We start from the raw sequence: 19,475 nt of genomic DNA on the forward strand, positions 1-19,475 counted from the left end.
GAGCAGAGGGAGAAGTCTGGCTGGGGAATGAGTATCCCCCAACCGTACCCCACTCAGGGTGGTTGCTGTTATTGAAGTGGCTGCACCACCACCCGCCTCATAACTTAAAACCTCCCACCGTGACACCCTTCACTTCTGTTCCTTGTGAACCCAAATGCCTTTGACTATTTACCACCCACCATGCAGACAGTGTGTATAAAACCCAGGTGGCATTCTCCCAGCTGGAGCCAGCTGCTCACATTACAGAAGCCGGCCCCATGTACCCACCTAGCACAGGATCTGGTGAATAGTAGATTATTACAAATATTTATTGAATGAATGAGCCATGAAAAACATTTTAAAAGTATGGCCTGGCTTCCTTCTACTGCTTCAACTTATGGCTGCTTTCTCTCATCCAGTCAGAGTCAGGATGCACTCAGATATTCCAAGCCAATTTTCATATTAGCCTAGAAAAATAAGAAAATATCAGTTGCCAATCTAAAGAGGTAGGCGAAGTTTCCTTTTATGAGAACAATATGTTTGTTCGAAATAAATCGTTGGTAAACTGCTTGGATTCAGGAGGGAGACTCCAAGGAGTTTATCCAAACAGCAAAAGGCTACAGGCCAGTCTTCAAAGTCCTGGGGCCAGCTGCTAATTACAGGTCATTAGTCTCCTTGGGTCCTGATGCCCCTGGGTATAGGTGCTGAGGCACAATGCCATAGAGACATTCCAGGTTCAGGGGATGTCCAGGAGCAAGTGTGAGGCCTGTGTGTGTGTGTGTACATGTGATAGATGAGTACAGTAAGTGAAAGGATCTCCCAGAAATGGCAAAGTACAGAAGAGGCTCTGGAGAAGTGAAATATCAAATGAAGAGGAAGCTGTTCGTTGTGGACGTGAGCATAACCTCCCTCTCAGGCTCTTCCCCGTGTAATCTTAGGGAAAACCTGCATTGCTCAGTAATGCTCTGGCCGCAGGGGCTTTGTGGGAAGGAATCTTGAAGAGGTGCTAGGTTGGGTCTGGGTTTGCTCAAGGCAGAAATGAGATTACCAGCATGAATGCAGAGCAGTGGAAGTCAACTGACATCTAGGTTATGTCTGCATCAATAAATACTTGAAATAGATGACTTAAAAATTCTTTGTTTTAATGTCTTTTCCCATAACTATAAACTTATTGAAGTTCCTGTCCTTGCAGCAACAGGTCTGTTAAAATGTAAGGACAGGAGTCTGCACCCATGGCCTAGAATTCTCTTGTCTATCCAAAGAGAGAAGGCCCAGCTCAAGCTAACTTCAAACTGCTTTAGAAAAATGGCTCATTTTCACCCTAACTGGTGAGGCTAATATGTATGTTCCTTCCTCTAGCTCATCCACCATGATGGTACTTGGCACCTCACTGCTGTTAACCACCCCCCCCCGTCCTCCCTGATGTCCCCTTGGTGGTGAGAGAAGTCTGGCTGAACCCTCCTGACATGAGTATCTTCCTCCTGAGAGAGGCTACTTCAATGCAATCCATTTAGTTTAAACATATAGAAAAGGGCTACTCTTTTTTGAGATCATGATATTTGGATAGTTTACATCATCATTAAGTTTAAAAATTAAAATATTAAGATAGCCTAATTTAGCTCCACACTCTACATTAAGACAATGTAACACCTCTTCAACGGTAAGTTCTAATACTCTTGCTTGTCTCTAAGAAAACAGTATCCTGCAGGCAACTAACTGCACATCATTTGTCTCAAAGGTGATATGGCCTTTCTAATACAAACACACATACAAATTTATCATACACTCTTATATTATGGGGGCCTTACCTATGATATAACCTCTGGTGTCCTTATTTTATCCATAAAATGTGGGAGTTGGACTAGGTCATATGGAAGGTTCCTTTCAGCACTCAGAGAGATTCTAAAACATTTGGCCAATTTCTCTGTCATGTCATAAGTTATATACAATGTTTTCTAGCTAGAATTGAGCCTTAGACATCCTTGATTATTTTGCATATTTAAGGCAAATAAATTGAGAGAAAATAAAGGAAAGGTGTGTATTTATTGAGTACCTAAGAAGCACCAGGTCTATTTTCCCATATACTCGTGCTTCATGCTATTCCTGCAAAGTAAATATTTTTACTCCCATTGCAGATAAGTCAACAGTCAGGATTTTATTTTGTAATTACTTGTAATTAGCTAAGTTCAGTGACAGGGAATTATTTCAGTTGTAAAACCTATAAAACTTCACGTTTTCTAATATAGTATCTCTTGAACAAATGAAATCTTTGCAAATGTAAAGCTTAAATTTATAAAAAGAGGATTAGACTGAAATTATTTCTCTAATTTCCTAACTGGCAAGTTATATAACCTTACTCAATTTTAGAAACTCACTTCTATCTGTAACTAAGGGTATAAACATCAGTAAGTCTCAGAAAGCAGCAGTTTTAATAATAGCAGTTGATGTGTACTATGACACTTACTGTGGTATTTATAGGTACTGTGCTAGGTCCTTTACAGATAATTCATTTAATGCTACCAGCCCTGTGAGGTCAGCAGTATCCCTGGTTTATTCATGGAGAACAGGCAGGCTAATGGGCATTAGGTAACAAGTGGGAAATGACTGAATCAGGAATCAATTCCAGTCCTGACTGATAGCAGTCTATACTCCAGACTTTTAAACTGTAGGTTCCTAGAAATTATCTTTTGTTATGTATAACAGTAACAGTCCAATAGTTTTGCTCAAATTAAAAATTAAAAAGACCTGGGAGGCAAGAAAAATTAGGATACAAACAGCCACTTCACCTATAGGACAGCAAATGTGCAATCCTGCAGCAGGCATCCAAGGATCTTTCCAACTATATTCATGTAGGAGAAGAGCTACAGCATCAGAAAGTAATAAACAAAAAGCTTCCAATTCCCCACACTTGGCTTGTATACAAATAACACTTGCATTTGCAAGCACACAGCTACCCTAACTAGCCTTTCCTAAGCTGGTTTGGCCTCTTATATGTCCCGTCTTGCTTTCCAACTACTGCCTCTTGGTGCAGCCTGCTCAACAGCTCAACTTTGGCTGCATCGCTGACTTGACAATGACAGCCCTGTTAGGTCATTTTATTATGTTACTGCATCGTGGTCTTCCTTTATAGAAATGAATGGGGAAGAATGAAAGTTATTATACATGTAAGCCAAAGTCCTGATAATCCTTCAGCTCAGCCAACAGAAATCACAAGGGTCACAAATCACAAAAGTGTATTTCTACTCCTCTGGACTTTGGTCACTTCATTGAATATCCAGATATCCACGTCGAAAAATAATACAAATGAAGAACAAGCACAAAGCACTGGGGACACACCAGCTGTTGCTGACTGGAACTAGAGGGTGGACTGTAATAATAACTTGGAAGTATGATTTTGTTCTCTGGTAATAACACTCCCATATAGCATGTAAGTCAACTGTTCAACTCACACACAAGCTTTAGGAGGCACTGGATGATGAGAATTGAAGAAGTAAAGCAAAAAGAAAATGTAATCAAACTCATCTGTTCTATGAATTCTAAAAATGATTTTGAAAAACAGAAAATGGTTATTCTCCATCCAAAAGTTCATTGGAAACAAAGTGTTCTTCTCTACCATCATAATGGGTTTTGTTCAATTGTTTACTGCAGACATCCATAAATAAAAAGTCAAAAATTTAACCAGAAGCTTTTGTTCAAAATCTTTGCAATTCCTAAGGGCATTTCTCCAACGTAACGTATTACTAATGATCATCATAAGAGATTTTCAAAGGGTATGGCTTTAAAGTTGTTTTGTTTCCCCAGAAATAAGGTTTTAAGTAAGGCGATTAAAAGAAACTGTATTTGCCCCAAATGCCCAACTTTAAGCCCAATTACCATAAAAGAATATTAGTTCTAGCTTCCACATCTGGAAGCCTAGGAAAGTCTCAATTCTCACTTAAGACGATTCGTGGGCAAAAACAAAGACGCTGCATTTGTAGATCTGACAGGGCCTGCCCCTCGCAGTGTCCTTGGAGAAAGCCGTGCATTCTCCCTGCCCTTATGTGTGAGCCGAGGCAAGCAACGCTCCCTTCCACCTTCCAGTTGAGACAGTGAGTGGTCCTTGGTTTCACTGGCATTAGAAGTTACATATTTCATACTGATTTAGGTACTGAGTTATTATTGTATTCACTGGCTACTCAGGTGACTTCAGTGTTTACAAGAATCAGTTCAGTCTAAAAACTTAAAAATTTCCCTAGATGGAGTTCACTAACTGCTGTTACTGACCTCTCTGCCCCACGTATCCACTGAAAATTTAATCCGCAGCCCTACCCCAAGGGGATATTTGGTGAAGTCGTGTTTGCTTGTCACTGTGCGAACTGGGTACTGCTATTGGATCCAGTTACTTTACAGTAGAGGCCAGCGGTGCTGCTGATCATTGTGAATTGCCCGGGACAGCTCAAAATGTCAACAGTGAGAGTCTGAGAAACCCGGACCTTCATGCAGTCAGGACACTGGGTACCAGTGAGGGAGCAACAACTTATGCAAGTCAGTGAATACGGCCCCTGTCCTGGTAGAGCTCAAAATCTGAGAATTATTACATTATATATATAATTTTTTTCATCCACATAGTCTACACAATATTTATATTTAAATACTTTTATTTTCATTTCACAAAAAAAAAAAGCAACAGTGTTTGCAGTTACACATGCCTTTGAGTCAGTCAGTGCTGGTCATATGCAAAACAAGTTATCAGAAGTATAAAGAAAAATAAGCCTTTTCCCTTTATAAGTGACACAACACAATTTGCATATATAATATTATATATATATACTATTTTCAAAATCTTCCACAAAAGACAGATTATGATATAAATTTAGAATTCCACCCACAAGCTCAGATTCAAGGAACTGGAGACTTCTCTAGATGTCAATACAAAAATGTAATACTTTTGCAAATTTCCAAGTAATTACTTTTCAAAGTGTTTGAAAGAAATTACCTTCACAGGAACATGAAACACTTGGCTTTAATCAAGACAACTATAAGACTAAGTTTTGTCTCAATGTGAGTTTGTTGATTAATGCAAATGCTCCAATTATGCTGTAATTCTCATATATACACACATAAGTGTATTGTTGTACTGATGGTTTATATAGTTCAACTTCTGGAGCATTCCATTCAGCTAAGCCATGACCTGTACTTCCTTTGAAGTTTTTCAAATTAGAACTGTTCAGAAATATCACTGACGACTACCATGACTAACTCTAAAAAGGTGCCCCCTTTTCTTTTATTTATGATCAAAGTTAAATGTGTCATGAATAAACTTTTATTTTTTCTACAGCAGCAAGTATAAGTAACAGCAAAGTATAGGCTAATTTTTCAACACTAGAACCTGAGTTTGGTATGGTAAATAACATCTCTTTGCAAATTTTTTAGGAGTCCTATCACTCAGTGTTTCTAAAAAAAATAATAATAATATGGCAAATCTTCAGCATTATATTCATTATAAATTGCAGAGCAAACAAACAATGCTCAGAAGCTGGAAGGAAGGGAGGGAGGGAGGAATGAGGGGATGGATTTTACACATGCATTTGCTTTGAAACAGACAAATGTGGAGTCATGACATTTACAAGTGGATGAAGAATCAATGTGAAATATGATTGAAGAATGCTGAAAGCGAACATATGGGTCTCAATGTATGAAATGTGTGCAAAGACATACGGCTGACAAAGCAACATTGGCTTACATTGTTGATGCACTTAAAGATAATGTTTAACACTGCGGATGCTGAAGAAGAAAGGAATGAAGAACAGGAAGAGTCCAGCTGATGGAGAACGAGAGAGACGCAGCTACACAGGAGAGCTCCGGGCAGGAAAGGGCCAGCCTGCCCTTCCCTAGGTGGGTGTTCACAGTTAGAAGGGGCTTGCCCGCAAGGTCTTTTTGGATTAGTTTTTGGGTCCATGTTGTCATTCACTAGAACTATGGCAATAACTCAAAAGGTCCATTCCAAAAATCAGAACAATTTCTACTGGGTACACAAGAAAATGCTATTGATAAAACTGCAACAGACTCCTGTAGAAGAACCAGAATTCCAGGCTTCAAAAAGAAGCTGCTCTCAAGGGTCTTCAAGTGAGTGAGTTCTTGGCAGACCTTCTATTGGCTTACCAGTTACTGAAAGATCAATCACCAAAGTACTTTAAAAACACCTTCACTTGGCCTTGTCCTCTGGTCTTTCTGGAATTTCCAAAGTACAGGTCCTTTCTCACCATTTCATTCAGTTTGAATCAGTGTAAAATGCTGCATCTGATTTATTTCACAACTCAACCATATCCAAGTGTCACCTCCCATCTTATTTGCTCTATGCCTGTTGCCATTAGTTACACCACCACAACACTACACCTTCAAGACAGGTGGCAGGGATTTGGTGGGACTTTATTTTGGTTAGACACACTTGGAGTCCTGCAAGGGACTATGCATTAAAGGAAAATAGTGGAAAAACAAAGATACATGTTTGTGTGTGTATTTTTATCTTTAAGGGCATATATCCTAGAGAATAAAAAAAAATAATCACAAAACAACAACTATCCTAGCTACTGCCAAACAAGCCAATATGGGAGAAAGGAAGAAGTATTCTGCCACCCTGTGAAGCTCTACCTTCCTGAGGTTCCTACTTAGCCATACACCAAAGAAAAATGAAGTAACAAAGAATGAAAACATATTAGATGTATCAAGCATATTCCCCTGCCACAAATATAAATCCTCCCAAAACAAACAAGAAAGTAAACACCACACAACTATTCTACGAGCTACTGCCTACACAGGCAATGAGGGGAAAGGAGAAGGGGAGATGTCCATACACTGAGCCTCGATTTTCACTGGGTACCTATACATCCAGGCAAAGGACTAGGTACAAAATCAGTAACAGGAAAACATTTATATACATTTTTAAAAAGTTCATACCCTGCCCTTTTCCCCTACCCGCTACCCACCTAAACAATCCCTCCCTCTAAAAAAACAAACCCAAATTATAAAACTATTGCCTGTGTTAGGCAGTGAGGGAAGGGGAGTAGAGGAGATTTATCATACATCTGGACCTCCAAGTTTCATTACATACCTACAAGTTCCAGCAAAGGATTGAGTACTAAATGAAATAACATACAATGTAGTAAACATATACAGTAAATATATATATATACAACACACACACACACACACACACACACACACTCACCCAGAGTTCCACACCCACAACCCCTTCAGAAAAAAGAAACCAAACACCTATTCTTCTGTCATTGTCTACCAGCAATGAGGGAAGGGGAGTAGGGGAGATTTTTCATAGAATCAATCTCAACCTTCACTAAGTACCTAAATAGTCATGCAAAGGACTAGATTCAAAATGAAGAGAATATTAAAAAGAGGTAAAAACACTGAAGAGAATATTAAAAAGAGGTAAAAACACTTATATACATTAAAAAATGTATGTATTTTGCCTAACAAGCCTGTTCCTCATTAAAAACCTAAAGAACGGAAAACAAAAACCAAGCTCTAAACTACTCTGGTGCTACCATCCATGTACACAGACTGCAGAGGGAAGGAGAGCACACTGACCACCTCTGGTCTGGGCCTCCACGTGACACGGGGTATCTGCAAGTCCAAACAGAAAACTGGGTTTGGAGTGAGAGAAAAAAGCAGCAAACATTCACATACTTTAAAAAAAACGGAAACCCAGAAATTCCCCACTACCCTGCCAAAAAACAACAAAAAGCCTCTAAATAACCACGCCAGAATCATTGCCCAGGCAGGCAATCAGGAAAGGGGACAAGAGGAGATTTTTTTCATAGAATGAACCTTAATTTTTTCATCATGTACCTAAGAATCCATGGGAAGGTCTAGGTACAAAATGAACTTAACAGAGAAAAGGAGCAAAAACATTTATATACATTTAAAAAAGTACATATCCCCACCCTCCCAGAGGAGGGAGTAATAAGAGTTAAAAAAATAATCTAGTCTACTCTAAGTAAAACTATTGCCCACAGAGGCAATAAGGAAAGGGGAAAGAGGAGATTTTCATACATCCGGACCTCCAAGTCTCATCAGGTACCTGCACGTCCAAGCAAGGGACAGGGTACCAAATGAGTAACACACTATAGTAACAAACACTGTATGTACAGTTTTAAAAAGTATAGATCCTGCCCTTAGTCCCTTCCCACCCCCTAAAACTTCAAAAACCTTTAAAAATTATTGCCTACATAGTTATAAAAGAGAAAGAGAGAAGAGGAGATTGCTAAACATCTAGAACTCCATGGTTCGTTAGAAATCTATGTGTTCAAGTGAAGGACTGGGTACCCAATGAAATAATAAAGAAGTAAAAACATACATATATATTTTTAAAGTATTTACCCCAATGCCCACAAAAGAACCCCTGAAACGAATCAACTATTCTACAAGCCATTGCCCAGCGAGGCAATATGGGAAGGGGAGAAGAGGAGATTGTTATACATCCAGACCTCCACAGTTCATCAGGTACCTTCCAGTCTGGGCACCTAATGAGATAATACAAATTGGTAGTAAAAAACAAGTATATACAGTAAGTCCATCTCTCTCCCTCAGGCGGCACTCCAACAACTACTCTAGCTGCTGCCCACACAGGCAATGTGGGAAGGGGGCAAGAGGAGACTGTCATACATCTGGACCTCCACGCTTCATTAGGTACTTTCCTGTCCTATGAGAAGGATGCAGGACCAATTAGCAATACTAAAGAGTAGCAAATTTATTTATATACATTAAGCACATACCCCACTCTCTCCCATCCCACAAAACAGAATTACTCTATTAGCTATTACATAAAGAGGCAATCTGTCATACTCTGAACCTCAATGTCATTAAGTACATATGCATCCATGCAAAGGAGCACATATAAAATGAAATACAAAAAAGTAGCATAATTGGTACATATACTTGAAAGACGATACACAACCCAGCTGCACCCAAGACCAGATCAGAACCACAGCAACTACGACTCCTGTGAGTCACTGTCCATGCAGGTAGCAAGGGTGGGGGCGGGCGACACCGTCACGCTTCCGGGCCTCCATGGCTCACTGGGTATCTACACAGCTATGGGGGAATGAAATCAATGCAAAATGAGACAACACCACAAAACAGCAGCAAAAACATTGGTATATATTTTAAAAAGAACATACTCTGATCTCCTCCCAGTATCACTATCTCCTTCCAAAAAAAGGAACTCAAATCACTCTGTAGCTGTTGCCCACACAGGCAATATGGGAAGGGCAGAAGAGACTTTCATAGGACAGGATTTCACTTTTCATCAGGACAAAATTTACAGAATGAAAGAATATAAAAACATATCAAAACACATATGTACATCTGAAGAGTATACACTCCCAAAAAGCCATTCACAATCAATCAACTGTTCTGTCAACGACTGCCCGTGCAGGCAGTAAGGGAAAGGGAGAAGGAGATTGAGCTCCTTTCATTTGGTACTTACTTGCCAACGCACAGAATGAAGCACAAAACAAAAGAACCCAAAAAGCAGCAACAACATAGACATTAGTTTTTTAGAGTACAAATTGGGGTGTTTTTTGGTAAGAGAGGGAAGCTCTTTAAAAACAGAGTTAAGTCTAATTAAAAAAAAAGTAACAAAGGCCAAGAAGAGAAAAGCCACGCCATACCTAGGCAGCTCAGGACTCCTTCTGCAAACCCAGCTGCCCTTGGCAATGAGACATCTCCTGAGAAGCATACTCCTTCCCTGTAGCCCCATGAAATGCATGAAGTGCATGTGAGCAGCAATCTGAGTGCAAATTACCGTCCCAGGAGCTTTAGTTTGAGGAGACTCTATTTCAAAGTTCAACTAATAGGCACCAGTAATCCAACCATCTCAGCACTTAGCTTTCATTTCTTACTTTCCAGTAATCAGAAAGGATTCTGTTCTGTCCCCAGTAAGACTGATGCAGCTCAACATCCTCTACATACCCGGCACTCTTCTGATAGCTCTTTTGTCCCTACAGTGGTTAAAGTACAATAAAATGAAAACATGAATGGCAAAAAATATTAGAGTCAAGTAGAACCTGTGATGGTAATAAAGTCCATGAACACTGAGACAATGGCAAACAACACAATTTCACTTAGAGACTTAAAACAGCAAGGTGGAGGGAGGGGCACGAGATCATGGTGGAAGCTGACACCACTTGCAGTTTAACAGATCCAAACACTTGATATTAACAAAACAAACTGGACTCCTTAGATTTCTACATTCATAGTCTTTCAGATCTCCAAAGCACAACTTTTTGCTCTACAACTCCAGATTTCCAATTCTGTCTTTCCTGTCACCTAGGATGACGGAAGTGCCTTCTCTACTACATTCACGAGATGATCTCTGCACTGAGTGCCCTACTTGTCAGACAAGCACTTCCTTGCACCGTGGACCCAGCTCCTCGAGCAAAGGGCAAACTGACTGCTGGGCTTCCATCTATCTGAGTTCTCAGAAATACAGAGACAAGGAAGTTTGGGGGGGAAAACCTTCAAAAGCTAAAATTACACTTATGATACTACAGGTTCTGTTACTTAACCTTATATTACTAATTTAGAGTTAGTTTTTGAAGTCCCATATAGATGGATTAGCATGACATTAAAAAATAAGGGAATTCTGTGGGAAAACTTGAGGTGAGACTTTACTAAAACTACAGAGAGTATGGATCAGGTATCAGGGGAATGAGCAGCTTCTGAGTAGAAAGATAGCAACAGTTAATGAATTTCCTCTTTTTTTGGCCAATTTTTTGATAAAATTTTACTTATAACAATACCCCCTGCCCACTACACACACACACACACACACACACACACACACACACACACACACACACAGGGAAAAAATGATGTGATTCAAAACAAGATTTGCCATATTCAGAGCTAATAAAGACAGGCAGGAAAAACTGAAGAATCTTAACTGTTTTCGAGAAGTAGCAAAATTTAAACTCTGTATCAAAGTGGAATTTAGTAATATAACAGTAAAAAACAGCAACAAAAAACACCCTCAAAAGTTTAGTATTTTTCCCCACTCTAAAAATATAAAAACATAATAACTTTCAATATCGACTAAATAATCATTCATTGACTGAAGCACAAGAGGAATAAAGACCAATCATCCCAGTTTCGATAAGACATCTGTAGATGGTTCTGTGATTCTCAGGATATTTGCTACTCTAAAACAGAAAGATAAATGTTGTTTAGAAAATACTGAATTGGGGAAAAACACTAGGATTAAAGAAGGCTATCTTCTAGCTTGCCAACCTTTTAAATTTTGTTATATAAAAATATTTTCATAAAATAAAAATAAAATTTTATACACAATCCATGTATCCTTACTTTACACCTGCTGAATAAAAAAGATGACCTTTCCCACTGTCTCATTCTGTGGAGTGTTTTAAGTGCTTTCAAATGGGTAAACTACCCTTTTTATGTACAAAGAAGATATTTTCAAGCAAAATATAAAGTACTCAAGAATTTTTAGGAAGAAAGCTTTTCTTCTAAGAATCAAAGAAACACAGCAATCTAGGTATAAGTCTGCATAGCTCAGAAAATTCAAGTACAGTATTCATCCTTTAGAAGGAGTAAAAATGCCATACAGTTTTGGATAGCTTCCTCATTTTTCTTTCTTCCTTTCCTTTGCCATTCCTTTTAATGTTAGTTTGGCCATGATAAAATAAAACTATGATTTTTCAACTAAAGAAAAGTACTGTTTTAGTAACAGAAAAAAATCCAAAGCCCACCATATTAAAACTGAATCAAGTTACTCCTATCCTACATTCTCTTTATTCCTTTAAGGTACTATGGTGAACTTCAAAAATGTTCAGTTTCTTAAAGGCCCTATTTAAAAATATGCTACTCTATCATATAAAGTGAAAATACCTACAGATATGATTCAGAAAGTGTCTATGATTTATTATGTATGCCAAAGGCAACTTAAACAAATCATATTCTTAGTGATAGAGTCATGATAAAAGACACCAGTATTAACAAAATGCTTGCCATAAATGTAGAAATACTTATTTATAACATAAGGTGTGTTTATGGCAGGGAGTGATAAAGGTGTATAGATTTGAAGAATTTGGATTTATTTGGCTTATCAATAAAACAAAAATTTTTTGATTTTGTAGCACCTGGCTATTATGCAGAAAAAGATATAGTAGTTACAGATCTCTTTTAAACTTTTTCCAGAAAACAAAGGATTAATCAAAACCCCAAACCAAAGTGGAGGTGCACACCTGAGGTCAGCGGTCTAGCTGCGTGATTCACTGACTTTATTACCATACTTTTTGAAGCTAAGTCTGTTCCACATTCAAATAACATTTGTCAACAAAAGCAACAAATGGCTGATAAACCAGAGCCTGCAGCGATGGAGGCACCCACGGCAGCTTTTTCCTTTTTCCACTTTGTCAGTACCTTCTGGGTAGTGAGAAATAGAACAGAATTCCAAAACAGATTTTTCCCACATTTGTGTATCTTCAAAGTAGAAAAATTACTCATTGTTTGTGTAGACAGTTGGCATATAGGTGAATATAATTTTGTAATAAATAACTACATACTGCCAAAAACTTTCTGAAAAGACAGATGAAAAATACAGATGGGCCCTGAGCTAACTAGAACTCCTAAGAGTGCAAACAACTCAGCAGCAACCTGGTGTCACCTTGACTTTTGCAAAAGCAGCAGAACCCAAGTTAACAAGCTCTCTGGATGGATGACAAAACAAGGTGCAGTTGTGCATGCTACAGCCACCATGTCAGAGTTTTGAGGTTCTTCTCCATCCACTGGATATTCGACTGAATGATTTCCAAAGCCTCCTGGACACAGTGAAGCCGAAAGGTTGCCTCTGACTGATTTTCAAAAAATGCCTGGACCTGTAAATTGCACACAGGTATTTTGAAAGAAGAAAAGAAAAGTAAATTTCAGGTAATTCTAAATATCCTTTTCAAATAAGCTTTAACTCAGTGATAGCTATGTTAATGTCTTAAAAGAAGTAGACCCAAGAAGTACTTTAATATTTGAGATGTTTACACTGAGTTCCTGATCAAGCATGGTGAAATCTTTTAAGTAATTTAAAAACTGAATTCCCCTAACTCCCACAAAGATGAATTTCTTAAATTAAAGAGAAAAGAAAAAAATACGGCTAAGTAACAGTAAATGAGATAGAGTCTAAAGTTAGGTGTGAAACCCAATTTTACCTTGGAGTAGATCTCTTAAAAACAATTTTATTACCACTTAAAAAGAGACCAGTATATGATGGTCTTAATTCAAAAAATTATGTATATCAGGGAGATAAGGGAATATTGTTGAGAATGGAATCAGAATTTTTCCTCATTGTTTTATGTATATCACGCTTCAGAAGTAATCTCAATGCAGAATCATTTGCACTGATGAAGGCAGGCAAGAGAACAGAGATGGGAATTGACGTGAAAGGGCACCATCTGACTTAAACTGAGCAGCCTGAGAGGAAAGGGTTACACGATCTCCCTCCTAGCATTTTACCCAACGGACCTCAGACAAATGTGCCTTTGTTGAAAACAGGTGTGTTGATCCAGCAACAATACTTTGTATGGTATAGGACCCCAGATGGAACCTGAAGAAACACAAATACAAGAGCAATAAGAACAAAAAAATGAGGCAACTGTTGGTAAGCAAAGTTCCTGAGTGCAAAGGAAATGCTTTACTGTATGTTATGCATACCGAGCTGTAGCCCCATAGATCAGGAGTCCCACACACACTTACTGCCAGAGGGAGGGAAAAGTGGGCAGAAAAAGGCAAGAGTTTGAGATAGCCCAATAAATTATTAATCCATTTAATCTACTTAAAAACTACATCATATACCCAGAAATGTCATTTTTGCTTTAAAAGAAAAAAACCTACATGTGCTATCTAACTGTGTGAGTTCTTAACTGATCCCTTGGCAATGAAGAGATATTTTTCAACACTTGTAACTAAATAGCTATTCTGAAATAGTCCATGGTTATTCAAAGCTAAGTGACCTGATGTCAAGCATGGTTGGGCTTGATTAAGACTCAAATGGAACACCACTACTAAATGACTCATGTTACAGAATTATGCTTACAAAGATGAAAATTCTAGGTGTTTCAGTTAAACTGTCACTGAAGCATTTTTATCTCTCAAGCAAATCGTAACTCCTGTGAACCAATACAACTCTGAGACCCTTGTTTCAAATGAGGAGCCTGAGAATATTAAAAACTAATAATTCTCTGAGAAACTTACTTCTGTACAAGCTTGTTCCAGTTTTCTTTGACAAAGTCCCACGCCAGCAAGTAACCAGGAAAATGTCGTCCCACTGTTCTAATGATAAAGGAAAGCTTTTGTGTTCGGATGGTATCTCCACTGAGGCTAGTCTTCATTAACCTAAACAGCAAAGCAGATTTAGCTTCCAGAATAATTATTCATAATGAAGTAATCACTGAACTTCAGTTAGAACCAATCTCATAATTAAAGCTCTACAGCAATTCAAGGGATACAAATTTTGGATCAGTTTAAGATTGACGAATAGATTGAAAACTTGTCACTTTTTTAAATGAAGGAAGAACTCACCAATGAGATAATAAGAACTTAAATGTACTGTCACATAATAATAAGTAGTTCTTGATATAGTAAGGACATTTAGGAAATAATTTCTTGTAGATAATATTGTAATTCTAAGATAGTATTTTTTTTCTGATAAAAATTATATTATTACTCAAAAAACTGAGTTACTTGAATGATGTGAAAAATGAAGAAACATTTCAGAATATACTTCCAATATTAATAGTTAACATTTATTTTTACTTCATATGAACCAGGTAAACTCCAAGTTCTTCAAACAACAATGCTTAAAATAGGTAATTATTACCTAACCTCATTTTATAGCTTAAGAAATGCAGGCTATGTAATTGTCCCAGTTACACTGCTAACCCATACTACAGCCAGGCATTCAACTGTAAGCAGTTCTCTTCTACTATCTATAATATCTGCTTATAGTGAAAAAACACATACCTAAAAAAGAATGGAGCAGTATTTTTAATAGTAGGACAAATCTGAAAGCCCATCAAGATGTGATGTTTTAACTAAACTGATAGAGCCACACTACGGTATATTCTGCAGCCATAAAAACAAATGAGATAGGCTTTATGAACTGACATGGCAAATCTCAAAGACTGGTCATTCACTAAAAAGGATGTCACAATACACTGGGTATGGTGCAAACCTGTATTTATGTATGTAAATCACAGACTAGGACTGGCACTGTTACCAGAGAAGAGAGAATAAGATTGGAAGTGAAGGATCATATGAGAGATGCTTTCACATTTTATTCCATTTTCTAAGGCATTGTTTAAACACTTTACAATGGAAACTTGGTGTATTACTAGTTCAAAGCATAATTATTACCAATTTAAAAACAAAAGCTTTTCTTTGAGTCAGAGGCTGGCTACTACTTTAAAGAAAATGACTACTAACAGTGTATCATTTGGAAAGCGGTCCAGGAGGTGCTGAGAACATCTCTGGGATACTTAGGATTTATCTGAGCAAAATTATACAAAAGCAGCAAGGAGACCCACATGCCTCCCTCTGTTCTTTCTAGTGTTGACTTTCAAGATTCCTTCATATTTCTCTTGGCTGCTTAGAGCTTCTCTCCCCTGCTCTGACTGTTCTTCCTGTCAGGAGGCCCTATTTATTGCTCGTCTTTCCTCCATGTGAAACTCCCATTTCCGGCTCTTCATCAGCTGAGTATTAAAATGTAAAGTTCTGACAAATTCACATGAAGGTGTAACCTGTCAGCTTTTACATGTTACCTTTTCCTGAAGTGTCTGCATTTTCAAAAGGCATCCCATACTGGGTGGGAAAATGCCTTGACCAAAAAGAATGAAGTACTAACTGTGCAATTAAAGATAACATGCCAGGGGATGAAGAAGTTTTTAAGCAGAAACTAGGAGGGGGTGTGATTCTTGGCAGCTCTGAATCTCTTCTGGGCAAAGTACGTGCTGCCTCTCTGTACAGGTCCAACCCTGAGATGAAGCCCCCACATATATAGCCTCCTTACCACACTGTCCAAGTCAGGTCTGGCCTGTGAGTCAGGGCAGGAGAAGGGAGATCCCAGAGAAAAAGAGTTCTCCACCCTCGGAGCACAATGCTTTTACACTTTTGGCTTCTAGATATCATATTTCTTGGGTGGTTTCATACCAGTAAAGTTTCCGTACATCTTCTGAGCTGGCAAGAGCTTCAAGTATTTTATTCTTCTCTGCTTCAGAGCCTATAGAGACGTACTTGCTTAAGAGGAATGACCAGCCTCTCTCAGTTTTAGCCCCAACTTTGAACACAGTAGTCATGACATCAGTAGGTAGGCTGGAAGAGAGATGGTCAAATATGAGAAGAACAAGCTAAAAATCCTGAATACAAAGGCAAGAAATTACTAGTGGTGGTGTGTCTGGGGTCACAGCACGTAATAATTAGAAGTCTTTACTATATAATTAATAGTTGAGAAAATGGTCATTTCACTGGCTGCTACTTTCCTAGTAATGTGACTATAAATTTTAATTTAATTTAATATAATAATTATTCACTGAGCCCCCACAAGAACCAGGCAGGTAACTGGCTGGATGCTGGGGAAGGAAAGAGGAATGAGACATCTCTGCCCTCTGGAAACTCACAGGCTATCACAAAGTATGGCACAGTAAGTACATACATTACAGTACAGTGGAGTCAGTTCCGTGGTAGAAATACAGCAGCAAGTGTCAGCGGGAGGGTGAGGGGAGCAGCAGCACAGTTTTCTGTCTTTATTAAGATCTCAGAGCTGGAAAGGACCTCAATAGCCTATCCAAATCCCCCACCCCAACTCTCCATCTGATGCTTGACTCTTTTTCTATAAAGGCCAGTAAGAAGCCTGGAGAGAACCAATCATCATCAAAAACACTTCTGCTAGCGGCAAACTCCACCTCAGGTTTTACTCCTAAATTACAAGACACTTGTTTGATACTACACATGCCCGTTAGGATGGCTGCTAGCAAAAAACAGAAAGTACAAGTGTTGGTAAGGATGTGGAGAGATTAAAGCTCTCTGTACTGTTGACTAGAATGTAAAATGGTGCAGCCACTATGGAAAGCAGTATGGCAGTTCCTCAAAAGATTTAACTAGAATTACCACACTATCTAGCAATTTACCATTTCCAGGGATATATCAGAAAGAATTGAAAGCAGGGTCTGGAGGAGATATTTGTACACCTGTGCTCATAGTGGCATTTTCCTAAGAGACAAAAGGTGGAAACAACCCAAATGTCTATCAGTGGATGAATGGATAAACAAAATGTGGTATATACATACAACGGAGTATTACTCATTATATATATAATAAAAAGGAAGGACATTCTGACATATGATACAACATGGATAAACCTTGAGGACATCATCTTAAGTGAGATAAGCCAGCCACAAAAAGACAATTACTGTACAATTTCACTTACATGAGGTACTTAGAGCAGTAAACTCACAAAACAGAAAGTAGAATGGTGGTTGACAGGAACTGAGTGGAGGGGAAAATGGAGAGTTGTTTGGGTAAAGAGTTTTAATTTTGCAAGATAAAGACATTTTGGAGATGGTTGCCCAATGATGTGAATATACTTATACTGCTGAACTGCACACTTAAAAATTATTAAGATGGTAAATTTTATGTTATACGTATTTTACCACAATTTTCAAAAGGCAGCCTAGTTTAAGAACACAGGTACTTGGAGTTCACCTATGTTACCACTCAGCTTTATGACATTTCTGACCCAGGATGAGAAGGTATTGGTGTCAGTAGATGCTGTGAACGAAGAAGAGGAAGAGAGTCTATCTGAGTAGAGGCACAGGTCACCTTTGAGTTCCGTTGGACGCCACCCAGTTGCTGAACAGCTTCATGGCGGCAGTGGTGCAGTTCTCTAGGCTGTGGGCGCAAGCGAATTCCAGCAAGGCTGACCGGAGCTCTCTAACAGATGGTGTGCCCTCATCAGTCCAGGTCTGCTGCTGGATTTGGCTTTGAAGCAATTTAAATACCCTGGTCTAAAGAGACAAAATGGATTATAATGGAATAATAATAATTAGGACAGACAGAAAAAAGTCAGGACCACAAGATATCTTTTTGTCAACATTTATGTAAGGAGGAAAAAAGGGGCATAGACACTGCTCATTAAATATCAACTGACATGTGAAAGCCCACATACAGCTGGGATGAAACCATTCAATAACAGGCTATATATACATAAGGCTGTCATCACCAGGGGGGACTTTTAATGACATAACAGAAAGAATTAATGACTTCTGTGCAGTAGGGACCTTTCTTCTGTGTGTACTCAGCTAGAAGTTATTTTCCTGCCAAAAAGTATCACCTATAACACTGTTGGAAGGAAGTTGGAACTTCCTGACCTCATGACTTTACAATCCATAAATATCCATAAAACAATGAGAGAAAAATACACTTCTTTACTGACAGGCAGATGTTTAAATGTTTTTGGATATATTTGAGGGAGGTTTAAAATAGCAACTAGCTTAATGCTATAACAAGTTTATCTAATCAAATTATTAAGAAAATGAGACTGGCTGGGAAGAATGGTTGATTATAATTATTTTTACTCCCTGCCCACAACTTTTTATTTAAAAAATTTTCAAACCTACAGAAAAGCTACAAGAATAGTAAACACCCACGTACTAGATTTTTTTTAACACTCTTATATTTGTTTTGTTTCTATGTGCATATAACACACATATACACACACTTGTTTTTCTGGTTTTAGCTGAAGCATACGAAAGTAGGCTACAGATACAATATTTCATTTATAAATACTTTAGCACACAACTCATAGAAATATGGACGTTCTCCTCCATGACCTTAATTCCTTATCACACTTAGGAAAATTAATTTATGTAGTAATATCATCTATTATTCAATCCATTGTTATAGTCACTTTTGAATGAGATGTCAATCTTAAATGTATACTTTTGGTATTAAGAAAACAACAAGGCTCTTCTGTTTCATCTATCCCCACAACAAAAGCATAGAAGCTGTTCACAGTATATGGAAATACTTCAGTATTGGAAGCTATAGTGCATGAGGAGGAGTGAGGACACATGGCATTTAAAAAAACTCATCATATGGAACATGAACTTATGAATGCCACTAAAAGGAACAAAAAACTCTAACATAAAAATGCCAATAGGTATTTTTTAGAAAATCTTCATGGCTATAAATAAGGAGAACGAAATGAAAAAAATTATAGGCATGACCCGCCCTCAGGGTTCTCAGCCCGGGGAATTTCTCCCCCCTGGTCCTTCTTTAACATCACCACCGTCAGCACGCCTCACCTCAGGTAGTCAAGTACCACAGGTGCCCACATACAAAACTCTCAACCCAAGAAAATTCACTCAAGTTCTTCACAGAGCATCATATTCTTCCAGACTACCACTGTCAAAACCTAATATGAATCCTAGATGTAG

The 19,475-nt window shown here is 38.2% G+C and overlaps 1 protein-coding gene across 3 annotated transcripts in view; it reads right to left on the reverse strand.

Moving 5' to 3' along the window:
- Positions 1 to 7,381: 7,381 nt before the first annotated feature.
- The window catches only part of LNPEP (leucyl and cystinyl aminopeptidase), a 79,332-nt gene continuing 67,238 nt past the window's right edge, over positions 7,382 to 19,475 (reverse strand). For 2 of the 3 annotated variants that reach the window (XM_036925759.2, XM_057493114.1), the window contains 5 exons: positions 17,860 to 18,044; positions 16,192 to 16,353; positions 14,239 to 14,379; positions 13,510 to 13,591; positions 10,727 to 12,872 (listed from right to left, as the gene is read on the reverse strand). In XM_036925759.2, coding sequence (XP_036781654.2) covers positions 12,741 to 12,872; positions 13,510 to 13,591; positions 14,239 to 14,379; positions 16,192 to 16,353; positions 17,860 to 18,044 — 702 coding nt within the window. In that variant the 3' untranslated portion in view covers positions 10,727 to 12,740. Of the gene's footprint in view, positions 9,070 to 10,726; positions 12,873 to 13,509; positions 13,592 to 14,238; positions 14,380 to 16,191; positions 16,354 to 17,859; positions 18,045 to 19,475 lie in introns of those variants that run through there. The other variant, XR_008994113.1, reaches the window with a different exon arrangement.

The sequence above is a fragment of the Manis pentadactyla genome, chromosome 2 (assembly GCF_030020395.1).
Source record: "Manis pentadactyla isolate mManPen7 chromosome 2, mManPen7.hap1, whole genome shotgun sequence".
NCBI classification, from domain to species: domain Eukaryota; kingdom Metazoa; phylum Chordata; class Mammalia; order Pholidota; family Manidae; genus Manis; species Manis pentadactyla.